General features: G+C 53.3%; 1 protein-coding gene across 1 annotated transcript in view; it reads left to right on the forward strand.

Moving 5' to 3' along the window:
* Positions 1-212: 212 nt before the first annotated feature.
* PSMD11 (proteasome 26S subunit, non-ATPase 11) overlaps positions 213-26689 on the forward strand; it is a 42687-nt gene continuing 16210 nt past the window's right edge. Inside the window, exons 1-3 of the mRNA XM_038754454.1 lie at positions 213-321; positions 17429-17530; positions 22567-22691. Coding sequence (XP_038610382.1) covers positions 231-321; positions 17429-17530; positions 22567-22691 — 318 coding nt within the window. The 5' untranslated portion in view covers positions 213-230. The remainder of the gene's footprint in view (positions 322-17428; positions 17531-22566; positions 22692-26689) is intronic.

The raw sequence follows: 26689 nt of genomic DNA on the forward strand, positions 1-26689 counted from the left end.
ATGCTTCGCGGCGGAGGCCCCCCCCCCTCCGACTACCACTCTCGCGATGCCTCGCGGCTGCAGCCCCCCCCCCCCCGACTACAACTCCCGCGATGCCTCGCGTCGTCGTCGGGGCGCCCCCGAGACTCCAACTCCCGCGATGCCCCGCGGCGGCGGCGGCGGCGGCGGCGGCGGGCGGGCCTTCCGGCCCCGCCTCCTTCCGGCGGCGTCGGGGAGCGAGAGCGGGTAAGATGGCGGCGGCGGCCGTGGTGGAGTTCCAGAGAGCCCAGTCTCTCCTCAGCACCGACCGCGAGGCCTCCATCGACATCCTGCACTCCATCGGTGAGGGAAGGGGCCTCGGGGCCCGGGGGGGTGGGGCTCAGGCGGGAGGGAGGGACGGAGGGCTGAGGCGGCGGGGGCTCCCGCGGGCCGCCCGCCCGCCCGCCCGCCTGCTGACTCACCCTGAGGGGCGGCCCGGATCCCTCCCCACCGCCCCCCCGGTGCGCGGCCCTGGGGACACCGCCGTCCTCATTCATTCATTCAGTCAGTCAGTCATTCATTCATCGGGCGCCTCCTCCTCTGTACTGAGCGCCGGGAAAGCCCCGCGTTCGCGCCTTCCTTCATTCATTCATCCATCCCGTCGGAGTGACGGCCGTGTGCACAGCGCTGTGCTGAGCGCCTTGGAAAGGGCAACATTCATTCATTCATTCATCCCGTCGGATCGGTGGAACGCCTGTTCATTCATTCATCCCGTCGGGCTGACGGGGCGCCGGCCGGGTGCTGAGCGCCGGGAAGGGCCGGTGTTCATTCATTCATTCATTCAGTCCGGTGTTCATTCATTCATTCCGTCGGATTGATGGAGCTCTGGCTGTGTGCTGAGCGCTGGGAAGGTCCGGTGTTCATTCATTCATTCATTCATCCCGTCGGAGTGACGGAGCGCCGGCTGTGTGCTGAGCGCCGGGAAGGGCCGGTGTTCATTCATTCATTCATTCATTCATTCAGTCCGGTGTTCATTCATCCATCCCGTCGGAGTGACGGAGCGCCGACTGTGTACTGAGCGCCGGGAAGGTCCGGTGTTCATTCATTCATTCATTCATCCCGTCGGAGTGACGGAGCGCCGGCCGTGTGCTGAGCGCCGGGAAGGGCCGGTGTTCATTCATTCATTCATTCAGTCCGGTGTTCATTCATTCATTCCGTCGGATTGACGGAGCGCCGGCTGTGTACTGAGCGCCGGGAAGGGCCGGTGTTCGTTCATTCATTCATTCCGTCGGAGTGACGGGGCGCTGGCTGTGTACTGAGCGCCGGGAAGGTCCGGTGTTCATTCACTCATTCCGTCGGATTGATGGAACGCGTGTTCATTCATTCATTCCGTCGGGTTGACGGAGCGCCGGCTGTGTACTGAGCGCCGGGAAAGTCCGGTGTTCATTCATTCATTCCGTCGGATTGATGGAACGCGTGTTCATTCATTCATTCCGTCGGAGTGACGGGGCGCCGGCCGTGTACTGAGCGCCGGGAAGGGCCGGTGTTCATTCATTCATTCCGTCGGATTGATGGAGCGCCGGCTGTGTGCTGAGCGCTGAGAAGGTCTGGTGTTCATTCATTCATTCATTCCGTCGGAGTGACGGGGCGCCGGCTGTGTACTGAGCGCCGGGAAGGGCCGGTGTTCATTCATTCATTCCGCCCGGTGTTCATTCATTCATCCCGTCGGAGTGACGGGGCGCCGGCTGTGTACTGAGCGTCTTGGAAAGTGCAGCGTCCATTCATTCATCCCATCGGATTGGTGGAACTCGTGTTCATTCATTCATCCCGTCGAGCTGACGGGGCGCCGGCCGTGTGCTGAGCGCCGGGAAGAGCCGGTGTTCATTCATTCATTCAGTCCGGTGTTCATTCATTCATTCCGTCGGATTGATGGAGCGCCGGCTGTGTACTGAGCGCTGGGAAGGTCTGGTGTTCATTCATTCATTCATTCATTCCGTCGGAGTGATGGAGCGCGTGTTCATTCATTCATCCCGTCGGGTTGACGGGGCGCCGGCCGTGTGCTGAGCGCCGGGAAGGGCCGGTGTTCATTCATTCATTCATTTAGTCCGGTGTTCATTCATTCATTCCGTCGGATTGATGGAGCTCTGGCTGTGTGCTGAGCGCTGGGAAGGTCCGGTGTTCATTCATTCATTCATTCCGTCAGAGTGACGGAGCGCCGGCTGTGTACTGAGCGCCGGGAAGGGCCGGTGTTCGTTCATTCATTCATTCAGTCCGGTGTTCATTCATTCATTCCGTCGGATTGATGGAGCGCTGGCTGTGTGCTGAGCACTGGGAAGGTCCGGTGTTCATTCATTCATTCCGTCGGAGTGACGGAGCGCCGGCTGTGTACTGAGCGCCGGGAAAGTCCGGTGTTCATTCATTCATCCCGTCGGGTTGACGGAGCGCCGGCTGTGTACTGAGCGCCGGGAAGGGCCGGTGTTCATTCATTCATTCATTCCGTCGGATTGACGGAGCTCTGGCTGCGTGCTGAGCGCCGGGAAGGTCCGGTGTTCATTCATTCATTCCGTCGGAGTGACAGAGCGCCGGCTGTGTACTGAGCGCCGGGAAGGGCCGGTGTTCATTCATTCATTCATTCAGTCCGGTGTTCATTCATTCATCCCGTCGGAGTGACGGAGCACCGGCTGTGTACTGAGCGCCGGGAAGGTCCGGTGTTCATTCATTCATTCACCCCGTCGGAGTGACGGAGCGCCGGCTGTGTGCTGAGCGCTGGAAGGTCCGGTGTTCATTCATTCATTCCGTCGGATTGATGGAACGCGTGTTCATTCATTCATTCCGTCGGAGTGACGGAGCGCCAGCTGTGTGCTGAGCGCCGGGAAGGTCCAGTGTTCATTCATTCATTCATTCCGTCGGAGTGACGGAGTGCCGGCTGTGTACTGAGCGCCGGGAAGGGCCGGTGTTCATTCATTCAGTCCGGTGTTCATTCATTCATCCCGTCGGAGTGACGGAGCGCCGGCTGTGTACTGAGCGCCGGGAAGGGCCGGTGTTCATTCATTCATTCATTCATTCATCCCGTCGGAGTGACGGAGCGCCGGCTGTGTACTGAGCGCTGGGAAGGGCCGGTGTTCGTTCATTCATTCATTCAGTCCGGTGTTCATTCATTCATTCCGTCGGATTGATGGAGCGCCGGCTGTGTGCTGAGCACTGGGAAGGTCCGGTGTTCATTCATTCATTCCGTCGGAGTGACGGAGCGCCGGCTGTGTACTGAGCGCCGGGAAAGTCCGGTGTTCATTCATTCATCCCGTCGGGTTGACGGAGCGCCGGCTGTGTGCTGAGCGCCGGGAAGGTCCGGTGTTCATTCATTCATTCATTCCGTCGGATTGACGGAGCTCTGGCTGTGTGCTGAGCGCTGGGAAGGTCCGGTGTTCATTCATTCATTCCGTCGGAGTGACAGAGCGCCGGCTGTGTGCTGAGCGCCGGGAAGGGCCGGTGTTCATTCATTCATTCATTCAGTCCGGTGTTCATTCATTCATCCCGTCGGAGTGACGGAGCACCGGCTGTGTACTGAGCGCCGGGAAGGTCCGGTGTTCATTCATTCATTCATCCCGTCGGAGTGACGGAGCGCCGGCTGTGTACTGAGCGCCGGGAAAGTCCGGTGTTCATTCATTCATTCCGTCGGATTGATGGAACGCGTGTTCATTCATTCATTCCGTCGGAGTGACGGAGCGCCAGCTGTGTACTGAGCGCCGGGAAGGGCCGGTGTTCATTCATTCACTCATCCCGTCGGAGTGACGGAGCGCCGGCTGTGTACTGAGCGCCGGGAAGGGCCGGTGTTCATTCATTCATTCAGTCCAGTGTTCATTCATTCATTCCATCGGATTGATGGAGCTCTGGCTGTGTGCTGAGCGCCGGGAAGGTCCGGCGTTCATTCATTCATTCAGTCGGAGTGACGGGGCGCCGGCTGCGTGCTGAGCGCCGGGAAGGGCCGGTGCTCATTCCTTCATTCCATCGGATTGATGGAACGCGTGTTCATTCATTCATTCCGTCGGAGTGACGGAGCGCCGGCTGTGTACTGAGCGCCGGGAAGGGCCGGTGTTCATTCATTCATTCATCCCGTCGGAGTGACGGAGCGCCGGCTGTGTGCTGAGCGCCGGGAAAGTCCGGTGTTCATTCATTCATTCATTCCGTCGGAGTGACAGAGCGCAGGCTGTGTACTGAGCGCCGGGAAAGTCCGGTGTTCATTCATTCATTCCGTCGGATTGATGGAACGCGTGTTCATTCATCCATTCCGTCGGAGCGCCGGCTGTGTGCTGAGCGCCAGGATGGTCTGGTGTTCATTCATTCATTCATTCATTCATTCATTCCATCGGATTGATGGAACACGTGTTCATTCATTCATCCCACCGGGTTGATGGAGCGCCGGCCGTGTGTAGAGCGCTGTGCTGAGCGATTGGGGAGTCCATTGTTCATTCATTCATTCCGTTGGGTTGACGGAGCGCCGGCTGTGCACTGGGAAGGCCCGGTGTTCATTCATTCATTCTGTCGGATTGATGGAGCGCCGGCTGTGTGCTGAGCGCCGGGAAGGTCCAGTGTTCATTCACTCATTCATTCCGTCGGATTGATGGAGCGCCGGCTGTGTGCTGAGCGCTGGGAAGGTCTGGTGTTAATTCATTCATTCATCCCGTTGGGTTGATGGAGCGCCGGCTGTGTGCTGAGCGCTGGAAGGTCCGGTGTTCGTTCATTCATTCGTTCCGTCGGAGTGACGGAGCGCCGGCTGTGTACTGAGCGCTGGAAGGTCCGGTGTTCATTTATTCATCCCGTCGGATTGATGGAACACGTGTTCATTCATTCATCCCATCGGATTGATGGAGCGCCTGCCGTGTGCTGAGCAGTTGGGGAGTCCGGTGTTCATTCATTCATTCCGTCGGGTTGATGGAGCACTGGTTGTGTGCTGAGTGCCGGGAAGGTCCAGTGTTCATTCATTCATCCCGTCGGGTTGATGGAGCGCTGGCTGTGTGCTGAGCGATTGGGGAGTTCAGTGTTCATTCATTCATTCCATCGGGTTGACGGAGCGCCGGCTGTGTGCTGAGCGCTGGGAAGGTCTGGTGTTCATTCATTCATTCCATCGGATTGATGGAGCGTGTGTTCATTCATTCATTCATTCATCCCGTCGGATTGACGGAGCGCCGGCTGTGTGCTGAGCACTGGGAAAGTCCGGTGTTCATTCATTCATTCATCCCGTCAGATTGATGGAGCGCTGACTGTGTGCTGAGCGCTGTGCTGAGCGCTGGGAAAGTCCGGTGTTCATTCATTCATTCCATCGGATTGATGGAGCTCTGGCTGTGTGCTGAGCGCCGGGAAGGTCCGGTGTTCATTCATTCATTCATTCCATCGGATTGATGGAGCCCCGGCTGTGTGCTGAGCGCCGGGAAGGTCCGGTGTTCATTCATTCATCCCATCGGATTGATGGAGCGCCGGCCGTGTGCTGAGTGATTGGGGAGTCCATGTTAATTCATTCATCCTGTCGGGTTGATGGAGCGCTGGCTGTGTGCTGAGCGCTGGGAAGGTCCAGTGTTCATTCATTCATTCATCCCGTCGGATTGACGGGGCGCCGGCTGTGTGCTGAGCGATTGGGGAGTTCAAGTGTTCATTCATTCATTCCGTCGGGTTGACGGAGTGCTGGCTGTGTGCTGAGCGCTGGAAGGTCCAGTGTTCATTCATTCATTCCGTCGGAGTGATGGAGCGCTGGCTGTGTGCTGAGCGCTGGGAAGGTCCGGTGTTCATTCATTCATCCCGTCGGATTTATGGAGCTCTGGCTGTGTGCTGAGCACTGGGAAGGTCCAGTGTTCATTCATTCATTCCGTCGGATTGATGGAGCGCCGGCTGTGTACTGAGCGCTGGGAAGGTCCGGTGTTCATTCATTCATCCCGTCGGATTGATGGAACGCATGGTCATTCATTCATCCCGTCGGGTTGATGGAGCACCGGCCGTGTGCAGAGCGCTGTGCTGAGCGATTGGGGAGTCCAGTGTTCATTCATTCATCCTGTCAGATTGATGGAGCGCTGGCTGTGTGCTGAGCGATTGGGGAGTTTAGTGTTCATTCATTCATTCTGTCAGATTGACGGAGCGCCGGCTGTGTGCTGAGCGCTGGAAAAGTCCAGTGTTCATTCATTCATCCCGTCGGATTGATGGAGTGCTGACTGTTTGCTGAGCCCTGTGCTAAGCGCTGGGAAAGTCCAGTGTTCATTTATTCATCCAGTCAGATTGATGGAGCGCTGGCTGTGTGCTGAGCGCTGGGAAGGTCCGGTGTTCATTCATTCATTCATCCCGTCGGATTGACAGAGCGCTGGCTGTGTGCTGAGCGCTGGAAGGTCCAGTGTTCATTCATTCATTCCATCGGATTGATGGAGCGCCGGCTGTGTGCAGAGCACTGTGCTGAGCGCTTGGGGAGTTCAGTATTCATTCATTCGTTAAATCATATTGATGGAGCGCTTATTTATTCATTCCATCATATTGATGGAGCGCTGACTGTGTGCAGAGCGCTGTGCTGAGCGCTGGGGAAGTACAGTAGTCATTCATTCATTCCGTCAGATTGATGGAGCACTGACTGTGTGCAGAGCGCTGTGCTGAGTGCTGGGAAAGTCCAGTGTTCATTCATTCCGTCGGGTTGATGGAGCGCTGACTGTGTGCGGAGCGCTGTGCTAAGCGCTTGGGAAGTTCAGCATTCATTTATTCATTCAGCCGTATTGATGGAGCACTTATTCATTCCGTCATATTGATGGAGCACTGACTGTGTGCAGAGCACTGTGCTGAGCGCTTGGAAAGTTCAGTGTTCATTCATTCATTCATTCCGTCGGATTGATGGAGCGCTGGGGGAGTTCAGTATCCATTCATTCATTCATTCAGTCGTATTGATGGAGTGCTTATTCATTCCGTCGGATTGATGGAGCGCTGAGTGTGTGCGGAGCGCTGTGCTGAGCGCTTGGGAAGTTCAGTATTCATTCATTCATTCGTATTGATGGAGCGCTTATTCATTCATTCCGTCATATTGATGGAGCGCTGACTGTGTGCAGAGCGCTGTGCTGAGCGCTTGGAAAGTCCAGTGTTCATTCATTCATTCGTATTGATGGAGCGCTTATTCATTCATTCCGTAGGATTGATGGAGCGCTGACTGTGTGCAGAGCGCTGTGCTGAGCGCTTGGAAAGTCTAGTGTTCATTCATTCATTCATCTTGTTGGATTGATGGAGCGCTGACTGTGTGCAGAGCGCTGTGCTAAGCGCTTGGAAAGTCCAGTGTTCATTCATTCATCCTGTCGGAGTGACAGAGCGCCGGCTGTGTGCAGAGCGCTGTGCTGAGCGCTTGGGGAGTTCAGTAGTCATTCATTCATTCAGTCGTATTGATGGAGCGCTTATTCATTTCATCATATTGATGGAGTGTTGACTGTGTGCAAAGCGCTGTGCTGAGCGCTTGGAAAGTCCAGTGTTCATTCATTCATTCCGTCGGATTGATGGAGCGCTGGGGGAGTTCAGTATCCATTCATTCATTCATTCAGTCGTATTGATGGAGTGCTTATTCATTCCGTTGGCTTGATGGAGCGCTGACTGTGTGCGGAGCGCTGTGCTGAGTGCTTGGGAAGTTCAGTATTCATTCATTCATTCATATTGATGGAGCGCTTATTCATTCATTCCGTCATATTGATGGAGCGCTGACTGTGTGCAGAGCGCTGGGAAAGTACGACGTTCATTCATTCGTTCATCCCGTCGGATTGATGGAGCGCCGGCTGTGTGCAGAGCGCTGTGCTGAGCGCTGGAAAGTCCAGCGTTCATTCATTCATCCCGTCGGCGTGACGGAGCGCCGGCTGTGTGCAGAGCGCTGTGCTGAGCGCTTGGGGAGTTCAGTAGTCATTCATTCATTCAGTCGTATTGATGGAGCGCGCATTCATTCATCCCGTCATGTTGATGGAGCGTTGACTGTGTGCAGAGCGCTGTGCTGAGCGCTTGGAAAGTCCAGTGTTCATTCATTCATTCATTCCGTAGGAGTGGCGGAGCGCTGGCTGTGTGTAGAGAGTGCTGTGCTGAGCGCCGGGAAAGTCCAGTGTTCATTCTGTCGGATTGACGGAGCACTGACTGCGTGCAGAGCGCTGTGCTAAGCGCTGTGCTAAGTGCTTGGAAAGAACAGTGTTCATCGTGTCAGATTGAGCGCTGGCTATGTGCAGAGCGCTGTGCTGAGCGCTGGGAAAGTACATTGTTGGTTCATTCCGTCAGAGTGACGGAGCGCTGACTGTGTGCGGAGCGCTGTGCTAAGCGCTGGGAAAGGCTAGTTCATTCATCCCCTCGGAGCGATGGAGCGCTGACTGTGTGCGGAGCGCTGTGCTGAGCGCTGGGAAAGCCCAGTGTGCATTCATTCATCCCGTCGGATTGATGGAGCGCTGGCTGTGTGCAGCGCACTGTGCTAAGCGCTTGGGGAGTTCAGTATTCAATCATTCATGCAGTCGTATTGATGGAGCGCTTATTCATTCATCCCGTCATGTTGATGGAGCGCTGACTGTGTGCAGAGCGCTGTGCTGAGCGCTGGGAAAGTACGCTCATTCATTCATTCATTCTGTCGGATTGATGGAGCACCGACTGTGTGCTGAGCGCTTGGAAAGTCCAGTGTTCATTCATCCATTCCGTCGGATTGATGGAGCGCTGGCTGTGTGCGGAGCACTGTGCTAAGCGCTTGGGAAGTTCAGTATTCATTTATTCATTCAGTCATATTAATGGAGCGCTTATTCATTCATTCCGTCATAGTGATGGAGCGCTGACTGTGTGCAGAGCGCTGTGCTGAGCGCTGGGAAAGTACAGTGTTCATTCATTCATTCCGTTGGATTGATGGAGCGCTGGGGGAGTTCAGTATCCATTCATTCATTCAGTCGTATTGATGGAGTGCTTATTCATTCATTCTGTCGGATTGATGGAGCGCTGACTGTGTGCGAAGCACTGTGCTAAGCGCTTGGGAAGTTCAGTATTCATTCGTTCATATTGATGGAGCGCTGACTGTGTGCAGAGCGCTGTGCTGAGCGCTGGGAAAGTACGACGTTCATTCATTCATTCATCCCGTCGGATTGATGGAGCGCTGTGTGCAGAGCGCTGTGCTAAGCGCTTGGAAAGTCCAGTGTTCATTCATTCATTCCATCGGATTGATGGAGCGCTGTGCTAAGCGCTTGGGAAGTTCAGTATCCATTCATTCAGTCAGTCGTATTGATGGAGCGCTTATTCATTCATCCCGTCATGTTGATGGAGCGCTGACTGTGTGCAGAGCGCTGTGCTGAGCGCTGGGAAAGTACAGTGTTCATTCATTCATTCCATTGGACTGATAGAGCGCTGGCTGTGTGCAGAGCGCTGTGCTGAGCGCTGGGAAAGTCCAGTGTTCATTCATTCATCCCGTCGGATTGATTGAGCGCTGGGGGAGTTCAGTATCCATTCATTCATTGTCATATTGATGAAGCGCTTCATTAGAGCGCTGTGCTGAGCGCTTGGGGAGCTCAGTATTCATTCATTCATTCACTCAGTCGTATTGATGGAGTGCTTATTCATTCATTCCATCACATTGATCGAGCACCGTGTGCAGAGTGCTGTGCTAAGCACTGGGAAAGTCCAACGTTCATTCATTCATTCATCCCGTCGGATTGATGGAGCGCTGGCTGTGTGCAGAGCGCTGTGCTGAGCGCTTGGAAAGTCCAGTGTTCATTCATTCATTCATTCCGTCGGATTGATGGAGCGCTGACTGTGTGAAGAGCACTGTGCTGAGCGCTTGGGAAGTTCAGTGTTCATTCATTCATTCATTCCGTCGGATTGATGGAGCGCTGACTGTGTGAAGAGCACTGTGCTGAGCGCTTGGGAAGTTCAGTATTCATTCATTGTCGTATTGATGGAACGCTTATTCATTCATCCCGTCATATTGATGGAGTGCTGACTGTGTGCAGAGCGCTGTGCTGAGCGCTTGGAAAGTACAGTGGTCATTCATTCATCCCGTCGGAGTGACGGAGCGCTGTGTGCAGAGCGCTGTGCTGAGCGCTTGGAAAGTACAGTGTTCATTAATTCATCCCATTGGATTGATTGAGCACTGACTGTGTGCGGAGCACTGTGCTAAGCGCTGGGGAAGTTCAGTATTCATTCATTCATTCAGTCGTATTGGTGGAGCGCTTATTCATTCATCCCGTCATATTGCTCGAGCGCTGACTGTGTGCAGAGCGCTGTGCTGAGCGCTTGGAAAATCCAGTGTTCATTCATTCATTCCGTCGGAGTGGCGGAGCGCAGGCTGTGTGCAGAGCACTGTGCAGAGCGCTGGGAAAGTACAGTCTTCATTCATTCATTCATTCATCCTATCGGATTGACAGAGTGCTGGCTGTGTGCAGAGCACTGTGCTAAGCGCAGGGAAGGTCCAGTGTTCATTCATTCATCCCGTCGGACTGATGGAGCGCTGACTGTGTGCGGAGCGCTGTGCTAAGCGCTGGGAAAGTACGGTGCTCATTCATTCATTGTCGTATTGATGGAGCGCTTATTCATCCCTTCATATTGACCAAGCGCTGACTGTGTGCAGAGCGCTGTGCTGAGCGCTGGGAAAGTCCAATGTTCATTCATTCCGTCATTGATGCTCTGACTATGTGCAGAGCGCTGTGCTAAGCACTGGGAAAGTACAACATTCATTCATTCCTTTGTATTGATTGAGCGCTTATTCATTCTGCCGTATTGTTTGAGCGCTGACTGTGTGCAGAGCACTGGACTGAGCGCTTGGAAAGTACAGTGTTCATTCATTCATTCCGTCTTATTGACTGAGCGCTGACTGTGTGCGGAGCACTGTGCTAAGCGCTTGGGAAGTACAACATTCATTCATTCCATCGTATTGAGCGCTTATTCATTCATTCCTTCGTATTGATTGAGCGCTCACCGAGTGCAGGGCGCTGGACTGAGCGCTTAGAAAGTACAGTGTTCATTCATTCATTCCTCTTGATTGAGCGCTTATTCTTTCATTCCGTCGTATTGAGTGCTGACTGTGTGCAGGGAGCTGGACTGAGCGCTTGGAAAGTACAATGTTCATTCATTCATTCCTATTTAAGCGATGACTGTGTGCCGAGCGCTGGGCTGAGCGCTTGGGAAGTGCAATATTCATTCATTCATTCATACCATCATATTGATTGAGCGCTCACTGTGTGCAGAGCGCTGGACTGAGCGCTCGGAAAGTACAATGTTCATTCATTCATTCCTATTAAGCGCTGACTGCAGAGCACTGGACTGAGCGCTTGGGAAGTACAGTATTCATTCATTCATTCCATCGTATTGATTGAGCGCTGACTGTGTGCAGAGCACTGGACTGAGCGCTTGGAAAGTACAGTGTTCATTCATTCATTCCGTCGGATTGATGGAGCGTTGACTGTGTGCGGAGCACTGTGCTAAGCGCTTGGGAAGTACAGCATTCATTCATTCCATCGTATTGAGCGCTTATTCATTCATTCCTTCGTATTGATTGAGCGCTTGGAGAGTACAATGTTCATTCATTCATTCCTCTTGATTGAGCGCTTATTCCTTCATTCCGGCGTATTGATTGAGCGCTCACTGTATGCAGGGCACTGGACTGAGCGCCTGGAAAGTACAGCGTTCATTCATTCATTCCTATTAAGCGCTGACTGTGTGCAGAGCACTGGACTGAGCGCTTGGGAAGTACAATAGTCATTCATTCATTCATTCCATCATATTGATTGAGCGCTGACTGGGTGCAGAGCGCTGGACTGAGCGCTTGGAAAGTACAGTGTTCATTCATTCATTCCGTCGGATTGATGGAACGTTGACTGTGTGCGGAGCACTGTGCTAAGCGCTTGGGAAGTACAGCATTCATTCATTCCATCGTATTGAGCGCTTATTCATTCATTCCTTCGTATTGATTGAGCGCTTGGAAAGTACAGTGTTCATTCATTCATTCCTCTTGATTGAGCGCTTATTCATTCATTCCGTCGTATTGATTGAGCGCTCACTGTGTGCAGAGCGCTGGACTGAGCGCAGGGAAAGTACAATGTTCATTCATTCATTCCTCTTGATTGAGCGCTTATTCATTCATTCAGTTGTATTGATTGAGCCCTCACTGTGTGCAGAGCGCTGGACTGAGCGCTTGGAAAGTACAATGTTCATTCATTCATTCCTCTTGATTGAGTGCTTATTCATTCATTCCATCGTATTGATTGAGCGCTCACTGTGTGCAGAGCGCTGGACTGAGCGCTGGGAAAGTACAGTGTTCATTCATTCATTCATTCCTCTTGATTGAGCGCTTATTCATTCATTCCGGCGTATTGATTGAGCGCTCACTATGTGCAGAGCGCTGGACTGAGCGCCCGGAAAGTACAATGTTCATTCATTCATTCCTATCAAGCGCTGACTGTGTGCAGAGCACTGGACTGAGCGCTTGGGAAGTACAAGTCATTCATTCATTCCATCATGTTGATTAAGCGCTGACTGTGTGCAGAGCGCTGGACTGAGCGCTTGGAAAGTACAGTGATCATTCATTGATTCCGTCGGATTGATGGAGCGTTGACTGTGTGCGGAGCACTGTGCTAAGCGCTTGGGAAGTACAGCATTCATTCATTCCATCGTATTGAGCGCTTATTCATTCATTCCTTCATATTGATTGAGCGCTTGGAAAGTACAATGTTCATTCATTCATTCCTCTTGATTGAGCGCTTATTCATTCATTCCGTCGTATTGATTGAGCGCTCACTGTGTGCAGGGCGCTGGACTGAGCGCCCGGAAAGTACAATGTTCATTCATTCATTCCTGTTAAGCGCTGACTGTGTGCAGAGCGCTGGACTGAGCGCTTGGGAAGTACAATAGTCATTCATTCATTCATTCCATCGTATTGATTGCACACTGACTGTGTGCAGAGCGCTGCACTGAGCGCTTGGAAAGTACAGTGTTCATTCATTCATTCCGTCGTATTGATTGAGCGCTGACTGTGTGCGGAGCACTGTGCTAAGCGCTTGGGAAGTACAGCATTCATTCATTCCATCGTATTGAGCGCTTATTCATTCATTCTGTCATATTGATTGAGCGCTTGGAAAGTACAATGTTCATTCATTCATTCCTCTTGATTGAGCGCTTATTCATTCATTCCGTCGTATTGATTGAGCGCTCACTGTGTGCAGGGCGCTGGACTGAGCGCCCGGAAAGTACAATGCTCATTCATTCATTCCTCTTGATTGAGCGCTTATTCATTCATTCCGGCGTATTGATTGAGCGCTCACTGTGTGCAGGGCGCTGGACTGAGCGCCCAGAAAGTACAATGTTCATCCATTCATTCCTATTAAGCGCTGACTGTGTGCAGAGCGCTGGGCTGAGCGCTTGGGACGTACAGTATTCATTCATTCATTCATTCCGTTGTATTGATTGAGCGCTGACTGTGTGCGGAGCACTGTGCTAAGCGTTTGGGAAGTGCAATTTGGTAACAAATAGAGACGGTCCCGACCCAACAACGGGCTCAGAGGCTCGAAGGGGGAGGCAGGCATTCGCATCCGTTCATTCAATCGTATTTATTAAGCACCTACTGTGTGCAGAGCACTGGACTGAGCGCTTAGATAGGACAATATTCATTCCATCATATTATTATTATAATGGCATTTATTAAGCGCCTACTATGTGCAGAGCACTGTACTAAGCGCTGGAGAGGTTACAAGATGATCAGGTTGTCCCACGGGGGGGCTCACAGTCTTCATCCCCATTTTACAGATGAGGGAACTGAGGCCCAGAGAAGTGAAGTGACCTGCCCAAAGTCACACAGCTAACTGGTGGAGCCGGGATTTTGAACCCATGACTTCTGACTCCAAAGCCCGGGCTCTTTTCCACTGAGCCACGCTGCTTCTCTGTCATATTGATCGAGGAGCGCTTACGGTGCGCAGAGCACTGTACTAAGCGCTTGGGAAGTCCAAGTCGGCAACAGGTAGAGCCGGTCCCTCCCCAACAACGGGCTCACAGGCTCGAAGGGGGAGACAGGCGACAAAACTAAACACGTAGCTCAGTGGAAAGAGCCCGGGCTTGGGAGTCAGAGGGCGTGGGTTCGAATCCCGGCTCCGCCAAGTGTCAGCTGTGTGTCTTTGGGCAAGTCACTTCACTTCTCTGGGCCTCAGTTCCCTCATCTGGAAAATGGGGATGAAGACTGTGAGCCCCCCGTGGGACAACCTGATCACCCTGTAACCTCCCCAGTGCTTAGACCAGTGATAATAATAATAATAATGGCATTTATTAAGCGCTTACTATGTGCAAAGCACTGTTCTAAGCGCTGGGCAAATGCTACCATTATTATTATTATTATTATTATTATTATTATTACTATTATTAGTATTAAGTGTTAATTCCCACCTCCCCTGCTGACCCAGGGTGGGGCCCACTGATCCACCGCCCCCCGTCCCGCCGGACCCAAAACCCAATTCCAGCCTCTGAGTCCGGTGTTGGGCAGGGATTATCTCCCTTTATTGCCGAATTGTCCTTTCCAAGCGCTTAGTCCAGTGCTCTGCACACAGTAAGCGCTCAAGAAATACCATTGAATGGATGAATGAATATTGTACTTTAATAGTAATAATAATAATAATGTTGGCATCTATTAAGCGCTTACTATGTGCAAAGCACTGTTCTAAGCACTGGGGAGGATACAAGGTGATCAGGTTATCCCCTGTGGGGCTCCCAGTCTTCATCCCCATTTTACAGGTGAGGGAACTGAGGCCCAGAGAAGTCAAGTGACTTGCCCAAAGTCACACAGCTGACAAGCGGCAGAACTGGGATTTGAACCCATGACCGCTGACTCCAAAGCCCCTGCTCTTTCTACTGAGCCACGCTGCTTCTAGTAATAATAATGGTATTTGTTAAGCGCTTACTATGTGCGAAGCACTGTTCTAAGCGCTGGGGGGGGATACAAGGTGATCAGGTTGTCCCACGTGGGGCTCACGGTCTTACTCCCCATTTTACAGATGAGGTAGCCGAGGCAGAGAGAAGTTAAAGTGACTCGCCCAAGGTCACACAGCTGACAAGCGGCGGAGTCAGGATTAGAACCCACGACCTCTGACTCCAAAGCCCGGGCTCTTTCCACTGAGCCACGCTGCTTCTCTAGTATCTGGTATCCACCCCGGTGCTTATTGAGCGCTTACTGTGTGCAGAGCACTGTACGAAGCGCTTGGGAAGTCCAAGTTCATTCATTCATTCAATCGTATTTATTGAGCGCTGACTGTGTGCAGAGCACTGTACGAAGCGCTTGGGAAGTCCAAGTTCATTCATTCATTCAATCGTATTTATTGAGCGCTGACTGTGTGCAGGGCACTGTACGAAGCGCTTGGGAAGTCCAAGTTCATTCATTCATTCAATCGTATTTATTGAGCGCTGACTGTGTGCAGAGCACTGTACGAAGCGCTTGGGAAGTCCAAGTTCATTCATTCATTCAGTCGTATTTATTGAGCGCTTACTGTGTGCAGAGCACTGTACGAAGCGCTTGGGAAGTACAAGTTCATTCATTCATTCAGTCGTGTTTATTGAGCGCTTACTGTGTGCAGAGCACTACAAAGCGCTTGGGAAGTCCAAGTTCGTTCATTCATTCAGTCGTATTTATTGAGCGCTTACTGTGTGCAGAGCACTGTACGAAGCGCTTGGGAAGTCCAAGTTCATTCATTCATTCAGTCGTATTTATTGAGCGCTTACTGTGTGCAGAGCACTGGACTAATTTGTTTTGTTGTCTATCTCCCCCTTCTAGCCTGTGAGCCCACTGTTGGGTAGGGACCGTCTCTACATGTTGCCAACTTGGACTTCCCAAGCGCTTAGTCCAGTGCTCTGCACACAGTAAGCGCTCATTAAATACGATTGAGTAGAATAGAATAGAATAAGCGCTTTGGAAGTCCAAGTTGGCAACATAAAGAGACGGTCCCTACCCAACAGCGGGCTCACAGTCTAGAAGACTGTGATATTATTATTATTATTATTGTTATTATCATGGGGGGGTGTGAGAGAGACTGTGATTTCTAGCCCGTGAGCCCGCTGTTGGGTAGGGACCGACTCTATACGTTGCCAACTTGGACTTCCCAAGCGCTTAGTCCAGTGCTGTGCACGCAGCAAGCGCTCAATAAATACGATTGAATGAATGAATGTCGTCCGTCTCCCCCTTCTAGCCTGTGAGCCCGTTGTCGGGTAGGGACCGACTCTATATGTTGCCAACTTGGACTTCCCAAGCGCTTAGTCCAGTGCTGTGCACGCAGTAAGCGCTCAATAAATACAATTGAATGAATGAATGTCATCTGTCTCCCCCTTCTAGCCTGTGAGCCCTCTGTTGGGTAGGGACCGACTCTAGATGTTGCCAACTTGGGCTGCCCAAGCGCTTAGTCCAGTGCTCTGCACACAGCAAGCGCTCAATAAATACGATTGAATGAATGAATGTCGTCTGTCTCCCCCTTCTAGACTGTGAGCCCGCTGTCGGGTAGGGACCGACTCCATATGTTGCCAACTTGGACTGCCCAAGCGCTTAGTCCAGTGCTCTGCACGCAGTAAGCGCTCAATAAATACGACTGAATGAATGAATGTCGTCCGTCTCCCCCTTCTAGCCTGCGAGCCCGCTGTTGGGTAGGGACCTTAGTCCAGTGCTCTGCACATAGTAAGCGCTCAATAAATACGATTGATGATGATGACCGACTCTATATGTTGCCAACTTGGACTGCCCAAGCGCTTAGTCCAGTGCTGTGCACGCAGTAAGCGCTCAATAAATACGATTGAATGAATGAACGTCGTCCGTCTCCCCCTTCTAGACTGTGAGCCCGCTGTCGGGTAGGGACTGACTCCATATGTTGCCAACTCGGACTGCCCAAGCGCTTAGTCCAGTGCTCTGCACACAGTAAGCGCTCAATAAATACGATTGAATGAATGAACGTCGTCCGTCTCCCCCTTCTAGCCTGTGAGCCCGCTGTCGGGTAGGGACTGACTCCATATGTTGCCAACTCGGACTGCCCAAGCGCTTAGTCCAGTGCTCTGCACGCAGTCAGCGCTCAATAAATACGATTGAATGAATGAACGTCGTCCGTCTCCCCCTTCTAGCCTGTGAGCCCGCTGTCGGGTAGGGACCGACTCTAGATGTTGCCAACTTGGGCTGCCCAAGCGCTTAGTCCAGTAAGCGCTCAATAAATACGATTGAATGAATGAATGAGTGGTGAATGAATGAATGGAGGCCCCCTTGAGCAGAGTGGAGTGGCCGCAGGGCACGGACCTCGCCCCGTGCCAAGGGGGTCCCTCGTTCTTGTTCCCTTGCTGCGGTGGATGCCCCGGTGGGCGGACCCCGGGGGGCAGAGACCGGCGTGGATGGGACCGGACGAAGCCGGGCCCGGCCGCGGCGATCCGAGGGCACCCGGGGCGGAGGGTGGCGTGTCCGTGCCCCCGCGGCGGCCGCCCCCCGCTCAGAGTCCGCGGCCTCTGTCTCTGGCAGTGAAGCGCGACATCCAGGAGAATGACGAGGAGGCCGTGCAGGTCAAAGAGCAGAGCATCCTGGAGCTGGGCTCCCTCCTGGCCAAGACCGGACAGGCGGCAGGTACGGGGGCCTCGGGCGGTCCGGCGGGCGGGCCTGAAAAACACACACGACGACCCGCTGCTGCTTCTCGGACCCCCCGTTTTGTTTTTTGTTTTATTTTTAAATGGCGTTTATTAAGCTCTTACTATGTGCCAAGCACCGTCCTAAGCGCTGGGGTAGATCCAAGGTAATCGGGTGGTCCCACGGGGGGCTCACAGCCTTCCTCCCCCATTTTCCAGATGAGATAACGGAGGCCCAGAGAAGGTGACTTGCCCGGAGTCACCCAGCTGACAAGTGGCGGAGCGGGGATTTGAACCCGCGACCTCGGACTCCGAAGCCCGGGCTCTTTCCCCCGAGCCACGCTGCTTCTCCGAAAAAAATTTAAACACCGTTCTAAGCGCTGGGCGGGGGGGTGGCGGTGGGTACAAGCGCTTAGTATAGTGCTCTGCACATAGTAAGCGCTCAATAAATACGATTGATGATCGATGATACAAGGTGACCAGGTTGTCCCACTTGGGGCTCACAGTCTTAATCCCCGTTTTACAGATGAGGGAACTGAGGCACAGAGAAGTGAAGTGGCTGGCCCAAGGTCACACAGCCGACAAGTGGTGGAGCCGGGATTCGAACCCATGACCTCTGACTCCCAAGCCCTCGCTCTTTCCACTGAGCCACGCTGCTTTCCCCGTTGGGGCAGCACGATGACTCGGGGGTTGTCTTCACCGCCTCGCGGGAGGGACCTCCGAGTAGCAGCGTGGCTCAGTGGAAAGAGCCCGGGCTTTGGAGTCAATCAATCAATCAATCAATCAATCAATCGTATTTATTGAGCGCTTACTATGTGCAGAGCACTGTACTAAGCGCTTGGGAAGTACAAATTGGCATCACATAGAGACAGTCCCTACCCAACAGTGGGCTCACAGTCTAAAAGGGGGAGACAGGGAACAGAACCAAACATACCAACAAAATAAAATAAGTCAGAGGTCATGGGTTCAAATCTCGGCTCTGCCACTTGTCAGCTGTGTGACTTGGGGCGAGTCACTTCACTTCTCTGGGCCTCAGTGACCTCACCTGGAAAATGGGGATGAAGACTGTGAGCCCCCCGTGGGACAACCTGATCACCTTGTAACCTCCCCAGCGCAGGGCTTCGACTACTACCCCCACACGGATGAATCCAAATCTCCGTGACAAAACAAAACAGATTCATTCATTCATTCAGTCGTATTTATTGAGCGCTTACTGTGTGCAGAGCACTGTACTAAGCGCTTGGGAAGTCCAAGGTGGCAACACATAGAGACGGTCCCTACCCAACAGTGGGCTCACAGTCAGATCAACAGTGAGCAGGAGGGGAAGAACCCAGAACTGGGAGACAGGCGACCCACTTACTTGCCGTGCTTTAATACTGGAAATATTCGTGGTGGTAGTTTGGGGCCAGCCCTGTGCTAAGATCTAAGAAATAAGTTTTATTTATTTTATTTTGTTAATATGTTTTGTTCTCTGTCTCCCCCTTTTAGCCTGTGAGCCCGCTGTTGGGTAGGGACCGTCTCTAGATGTTGCCAACTTGGACTTCCCAAGCGCTTAGTCCAGTGCTCTGCACACAGTAAGCGCTCAATAAATACGATCGAATGAATGAATGGCACACTGGACCCAGTCCCTCCACCCCGCCTGGGGCTCAGAATCCCAAAGGGACGGAGAGCCGGTATTGAGTCATCATCATCAATCGTATTTATTGAGCGCTTACTGTGTGCAGAGCACTGTACTAAGCGCTTGGGAAGTCCAAGTTGGCAACATCTAGAGACGGTCCCTACCCAACAGCAGGCTCACAGTCTAAAAGGGGGAGACAGAGAACAAAACCAAACATACTAACAAAATAAAATAAATAGAATAGCTATGTACAAGTAAAAGTAAAAGTGAGCCGCCACTTCACAGATGAGACCGAGGCACAGAGCAGTCGAGTGACTTGCCCACGGTCACACAGGAGACCGGTGGCGGGGCTGAGATTAGAACCCGGCTCCTCTGACTCTCTGGCCCCCGCTCTTTCATTCAGTCATTCATTCAGTCGTATTGATTGGGCGCTTACTGCGTGCAGAGCACTGGACTAAGCGCTTGGGAAGTCCGAGTCGGCGACATCTAGAGACGGTCCCTACCCGACAACGGGCTCACGGTCTAGAAGGGGGAGACGGACAACAAAACAAAACATGGAGACGGGTGTCAAAATCGAATTAAAGCTACACACACATCATTAACAAAATAAATAGTTAATATGTACAAGTAATATAGAGTAATAAAACTGTCCAAATATATATACAGGTGCTGAGGGGAAGGGAAGGAGGTAGGGTTGGGGGGATGGGGAGGAGGAGAGGAAAAAGGGGGCTGAGTGTGGGAAGGCCTCCCGGAGGAGGTGAGCTCTCAGGAGGGCTTTGAAGGGAGGAAGAGAGCTAGTTTGGGGGATGTGAGGAGGGAGGGCATTCCGGGCCAGGGGGAGGACGGGGGCCAGGGGTCAACGGCGGGACGGGCAAGAACAAGGCCCACTGAGGAGGTGAGTGGCAGAGGAGCGGAGGGTGCGGGCTGCGATAGAGAAGGAGAGAAGGGAGGTGAGGGAGGAGGGGGCAAGGAGATGGACAGCCTTCAATCAATCAATCAGTCGTATTTATTGAGCGCTTACTGTGTGCAGAGCACTGTACTAAGTGCTTGGGAAGTACAAGTTGGCAACATATCATCATCATCATCAATCGTATTTATTGAGCGCTTACTATGTGCAGAGCACTGTACTAAGCGCTTGGGAAGTACAAGTTGGCAACATCTAGAGACAGTCCCTATCCAACAGTGGGCTCACAGTCTATAAGGGGGAGACAGAGATCAAAACCAATCATACAAAATAAAATAAATAGAATAGATATGTGAAAGTAAGATAAATAGAGTAATAAATATGTACAAACATATATACATATATACTGGTGCTGTGGGGAAGGGAAGGAGGTAAGATGGAGGGATGGAGGGGGGACGAGGAGGAGAGGAAGGAGGGGGCTGAGTGTGGGAAGGCCTCCTGGAGGAGGTGAGCTCTCAGTAGGTCCTTGAAAGGAGGAAGAGAGCCAGCTGGGCGGATGGGCAGAGGAAGGGCATTCCAGGCCCGGGGGATGACGGGGCCCGGGGGTCGATGGCGGGACAGGCGAGAACGAGCCGAGAGGGAGGAGTTTCTGCTTGATTCCTAAATCAAGCGGTGACTTCCACCGCTGAAGTCACCCTGGGCAAGTCATCTAGGTTGAGGGGTCGATCGGCCAGTTCCCAGGGGTTTATCGGCCAGTTTCCCGGCCACCTTGGGGGCCCCCACCCCCCCATGCCAATTGCAGGCAGACAGCGAGCGGGACAGGGAAGCGGGCCGGCAGTGCCAGCCGCCGGGCCATCCGGCTTCTTCGGAGTAGCAGAAAATTTGGCTGTGGAGGGGGAGGAGGAAGGGCAGGTGAGGTGACTTTGGCTCTCCCTCCGGCAGGCTGTGGCCTGGGGTGACCCGCAGCCGTGGCCAAGCCTGGGCCCTCACCCCCCGAGGGGAGCCCGGCTGCTCTGAGCGTCCTCTGGTGTACTTCCCAAGCGCTTAGTACAGTGCTCTGCACCCAGTAAGCGCTCAGTAAATACGATTAATTGATTGGACTTTTCAGACGGCCCCCTGTGCGGGTTGGCTCCGGCGGGGAACGTCTCTAGGCTCTTTGGGCTGAGGGAGAGATGATAATAACAACAATAATAATAATGATGATGGCATTTATTCATTCATTCAATCGTATTTATTGAGCGCTTACTGTGTGCAGGGCACCGGACTAAGCGCTTGGGAAGTCCAAGTTGGCAACATCTAGAGCCGGTCCCGACCCAACTGCAAAGCAGTTGGGGAGGTTACAGGGTGATCAGGTTGTCCCACGGCGGGGGGGGGGGGCTCCCAGTTTTCACCCCCATTTTACAGAGGAGGGAACTGAGGCCCAGAGAAGTGAAGCTTTTAGACTGTGAGCCCACTGTCGGGGAGGGACCGTCTCTCTGTGTTGCCAACTTGGACTTCCCAAGCGCTTAGTACAGTGCTCTGCACCCAGTAAGCGCTCAATAAATACGATTGATTGATTGGACTTTTCAGACGGCCCCCTGTGCGGGTTGGCTCCGGCGGGGAACGTCTCTAGGCTCTTTGGGCTGAGGGAGAGATAATAATAACAATAATAATGATGATGGCATTTATTCATTCATTCAATCGTATTTATTGAGCGCTTACTGTGTGTAGAGCACTGGACTAAGTGCTTGGGAAGTCCAAGTTGGCAGCGTCTAGAGCCGGTCCCTACCCAACTGCAAAGCAGTTGGGGAGGTTACAAGGTGATCAGGTTGTCCCACGGCGGGGGGGCTCCCAGTCTTCACCCCCATTTTACAGATGAGGGGACTGAGGCCCAGAGAAGTGAAGCTTTTAGACTGTGAGCCCACTGTTGGGGAGGGACCGTCTCTCGATGTTGCCAACTTGGACTTCCCAAGCGCTTAGTCCAGTGCTCCGCACACAGTAAGCGCTCAGTAAATACGACTGAGGATGATGACGATGAAGCGACTTGCCCAGAGATGGGAGAGATGATGGGAGGTGTGAGCGGCCGTCGGTTCTGCTGGCCTTCCCAGACTGAGCCCCTTCCTTCCTCTCCTCCTCGTCCCCCTCTCCATCCCCCCATCTTACCTCCTTCCCTTCCCCACAGCACCTGTATATATGGATATATGGTTGCACATATTTATTACTCTATTTATTTATTTATTTGTTTATTTATTTTGCTTGTACATTTCTATCCTATTTATTTTATTTTGTTGGTGTGTTTGGTTTTGTTCTGTCTCCCCCTTTTAGACTGTGAGCCCACTGTTGGGTAGGGACTGTCTCTATGTGTTGCCAATTTGTACTTCCCAAGCGCTTAGTACAGTGCTCTGCACATAGTAAGCGCTCAATAAATACGATTGATTGATTGATTGATTGGTGGGTGGGTTCCCCCTAGGCCTCGCCCGCGGCCGGTCAGCGGGACTGACCGCCCGCCGGGTCTCCGGGTGGGCTTGCCTTGCAGAGCTCGGAGGCCTCCTGAAGTACGTGCGGCCCTTCCTGAACTCCATCAGCAAGGCCAAGGCCGCCCGGCTCGTGCGGTCCCTGCTGGACCTGTTTCTGGACATGGAGGCGGCTACCGGACAGGAGGTGAGCTGGGGACGGACGAGTAGAGCGGACCCCCCCCTGCCAAAAAAAGGCAGGCCCGACCCGCCTCGCACCCGGGGCTCCCCGGGTCCGGTCACCGTAGAGTTGGACCGACCCGTCTGTCCGGGGGAGGCTTCCCGTTCCCCCATCTGTGGGGGATGGACCGCCGTCGTGCCGCGTGGGAGTGCCTCAGGGGCAGGGTCCCGGGCTTTTTCATTCATTCATTCATTCATTCATTCATTCATTCATTCATTCATTCAATCGTATTTACTGAGCGCTGACTGCGTGCAGAGCACTGGACTAAGCGCTTGGGAAGTCCAAGTTGGCAACATAGAGAGACGGTCCCCACCCAACAGCGGGCTCACAGTCTAGGAGCGGGAGACAGAGAACAAAACCAAGCATGTTAATAAAATAAAATAAGTAGAATAAATATGTCCAAGTTAAATAAATAGAGTAATAAATACGTACAAATGTATATACATAAATACAGGTGCTGTGGGGAAGGGAAGGAGGTAAGGCGAGGGGGATGGAGAGGGGGAGAGGGAGATAATAATAATTATGGTATGAGTTAAGCACTTACTATGCGCCAAGCCCTGTTCTAGGCGCTGGGGTAAGTATAAGGTGATCAGGTTGTCCCACATGGGCTCAGAGTCTTAATCCCCATTTTCCAGATGAGGTGACTGAGGCACAGAGAAGTTAAATGGCTTGCCCAAGGTCACACAGCAGACAGGTGGCAGAGCCGGGATTAGAACCCACATCCTCCGACTCCCAACCCCGGGCTCCTTCCACTAAGCCAAGCTACTTCTTAGAGTAGTTATGGTAGCAGTAGTATTCATTCATTCATTCAGTCGTAGTTGTTGAGCACTTACTGTGTGCAGAGCAGTGTACTAAGCGCTTGGGAAGTCCAAGTTGGCAACATATAGTAGTAAGACTGTGAGCCCACTGTTGGGTAGGGACTGTATATGTTGCCAATTTGTACTTCCCAAGCGCTTAGTACAGTGCTCTGCACATAGTAAGCGCTCAGTAAATGCGATTGACGATAGTAGTAATAGTACAGTTGGAACAGCAGTAGCAGTGGCAGCGGTAACTGCAGAAGTAGTAGTGATAACAGCTGGAGTAGTGTCAGTAGTAGTAGCAGCGTGGCTCAGTGGAAAGAGCCCGGGCTTTGGAGTCAGAGGTCATGGGTTCGAATCCCCGACTCCGCCACATGCCTGCTGGGTGATCTTGGGCCAGTCACTTCACTTCTCTGGGCCTCAGTGACCTCATCTGTAAAATGGGGATGAAGACCGTGAGCCCCATGTGGGACAACCTGATCACCGTGTAACCTCCCCAGCGCTTAGAACAGCAGTGCTTTGCACATAGTAAGCGCTTAACAGATGCCAATTATTAGTAGGAATAGTAGCCCAGGCGCTCCCCTACTGCGGCCGGCGCTCGTCCTGGGCCTTCACCGCGGGACGCGGAACTGTTTAGGCGCCCGGCTAAGCTCTCCTCTCCAGTCCTTGAGTGTTGCCCAAACGCCCCGCTGACCCTCCCCGGGGCAAAGGTGAGGGGACCCCGTCCGAGGTCATGGGTTCGAATCCCCAACTCCGCCACATGCCTGCTGGGTGATCTTGGGCCGGTCACTTAACTTCTCTGGGCCTCAGTGACCTCATCTGTAAAATGGGGATTAAGACTTTGAGCCCCATGTGGGACAACCTGATCACCTTGTATCCCCCCCAGCACTTAGAACAGTGCTTTGCACATAGTAAGCGCTTAACAGATGCCAATTATTAGTAGGAATAGTAGCCCAGGCGCTCCCCTACTGTGGCAGGCGCTCGTCCTGGGCCTTCACCGTGGGACGCGGAACTGTTTAGGCGCCCGGCCAAGCCCTCCTCTCCAGTACTTGAGTGTTGCCCAAACGCCCCGCTGACCCTCCCCGGGGCAGAGGCGAGGGGATTCGGTCCGATCCCAGCGCTTTGCTGCGTTCGGGGAAGGTTGGCGCCCGGTACTGGACACCCTCAGCCCCGTGGGCATCGCCAACAGCCCGCGTGGTCTCGCCTGGTCTCGGACCCCCCCCCGTCCCCCGTCCTGGGGGTCTCCGTTTCCCCGGATGGTATAAACCGAGCGCTTAACGTGGAAGAGCGGGAGGATTACGAGCCCACCTGGGGCCTTTGGGGCTGGCCCGCCGCTCTCCGGGCGGGAACGCAGAGGGGATGGGGGGCCGCGGAGAGCCCTGCCGGGACACTGGGAAGACGGGGGGCCCAGCAGAAGAGTCTCCCCACCCTGCCGGGGAGCCCCGGGGCTTCCGGAGTGGGAAAGAGGGGGCCGGAGGCCAAGGTGAGTTTTCCGACTGGTCGGCGGGCCCAGCGCTGGGCCCCTGTCATCATCATCATCATCAATCGTATTTATTGAGCGCTTACTATGTGCAGAGCACTGGACTAAGCGCTTGGGAAGTACAAATTGGCAACATATAGAGATGGTCCCTACCCAACAGTGGGCTCACAGACTCTATCCACGGCATCCAGCCAGGCGCCGTCGCGGCTTGGGCTCTGTAGCTCCCGGGGTCTGCTCGGCTGCCCCCCTGCCCAAGGCCCCTCTCCAGATTGGCTCATTCATTCATTCAGTCGTATTTAGTGAGCGCCTACTGTGTGCAGAGCACTGTACTAAGCGCCTGGGAAGGACAGTTCAGCAACACAGACCATCCCTGCCCACAGCGGGCTCACGGTCTAGAAGAGGGGAGACGGGTATTAGAGAAGCAGCGTGGCGCAGTGGAAGGAGCCTGGGCTTTGGAGTCAGAGGTCATGGGTTCGAATGCCGACCCCGCCAATTGTCAGCTGGGTGACTTGGGGCAGGTCACTTCACTTCTCTGGGCCTCGGCCCCCTCATCTGGAAAATGGGGATGAAGACTGTGAGCCCCCCCGTGGGACAACCCCATCACCCTGTAACCTCCCCAGCGCTTAGAACAGTGCTTGGCATATAGGAAGCGTTTAATAAATGCCGTTACTATTATTATTACAGATGAGGTAAACTGAGGCCCAGAGAAGTGGAGTGACTTGCCCCAAGTCACCCATCCGACAAGATTGGTTCAGTAACCAAGTCTTCACGGGTGGGTCCTTCCCACCCCGCACCTCCACATCCGGTATTCCCATTCCTGCCTGTCACCGGCTGTCTCCGGACACTGCCGTGGGTTTACGTGGGTTTTGGGGAGCAGGGACCGGGTCGGACCCATCCGGTACCTTCCCCAGCACTTAGTACAGTGCTTTCCACGTAGTGGACGCCCCACAGATACTACTACCGGTCACCGTTAGCAGTTCCGCAGACCCTCACCCACTTCCTCCTTCCCCAACTCGCGCTCCGGGCCGCCTGATTCCCACTCAAGCCTCCGGCCCGGCCACGTCCCTCCTGTCTTTTTCAGTCAGTCAGCCGGTGGTATTTATTGGATACCTGCCGTACACAGAGCACGGTACTAAGCGCTTTTTGGGAGACTACAGTGTAACAGCAGAGCTGTTAGACACATTCCCACCTCGCCTCCTCTGGGTCTCGCACGTTTTCTTTCATCATCATCATCATCATCATCATCAATCGTATTTATTGAGCGCTTACTGTGTGCAGAGCACTGTACTAAGCGCTTGGGAAGTACAAATTGGCAACATACACAGTCCCTACCCAGCAGTGGGCTCACAGTCTAAAAGGGGGAGACAAAACCAAACATGCTACAAAATAAAATAGCCCCCCCATTCATTTATTCAGTCGTATTTATTGAGCGCTTACGGTGTGCAGAGCACTGGACTAAGTGCTTGGAGAGTACAGTTCGGCAGCAGAGACAATCCCTGCCCGCAGCGGGCTCACATTCATTCATTCGTTCGTCCAGTTGTATTTATTGAGCGCTTGCTGTGTGCACCAAGTGTGCGGAGAGTGAGCCCACTGTTGGGTAGGGACCGTCTCTATATGTTGCTAACTTGTACTTCCCAAGCGCCTAGTACAGTGCTCTGCACACAGTAAGCGCTCAATAAATACGATTG

Source organism: Tachyglossus aculeatus, chromosome 11 (genome assembly GCF_015852505.1).
Source record: "Tachyglossus aculeatus isolate mTacAcu1 chromosome 11, mTacAcu1.pri, whole genome shotgun sequence".
NCBI lineage: Eukaryota > Metazoa > Chordata > Mammalia > Monotremata > Tachyglossidae > Tachyglossus > Tachyglossus aculeatus.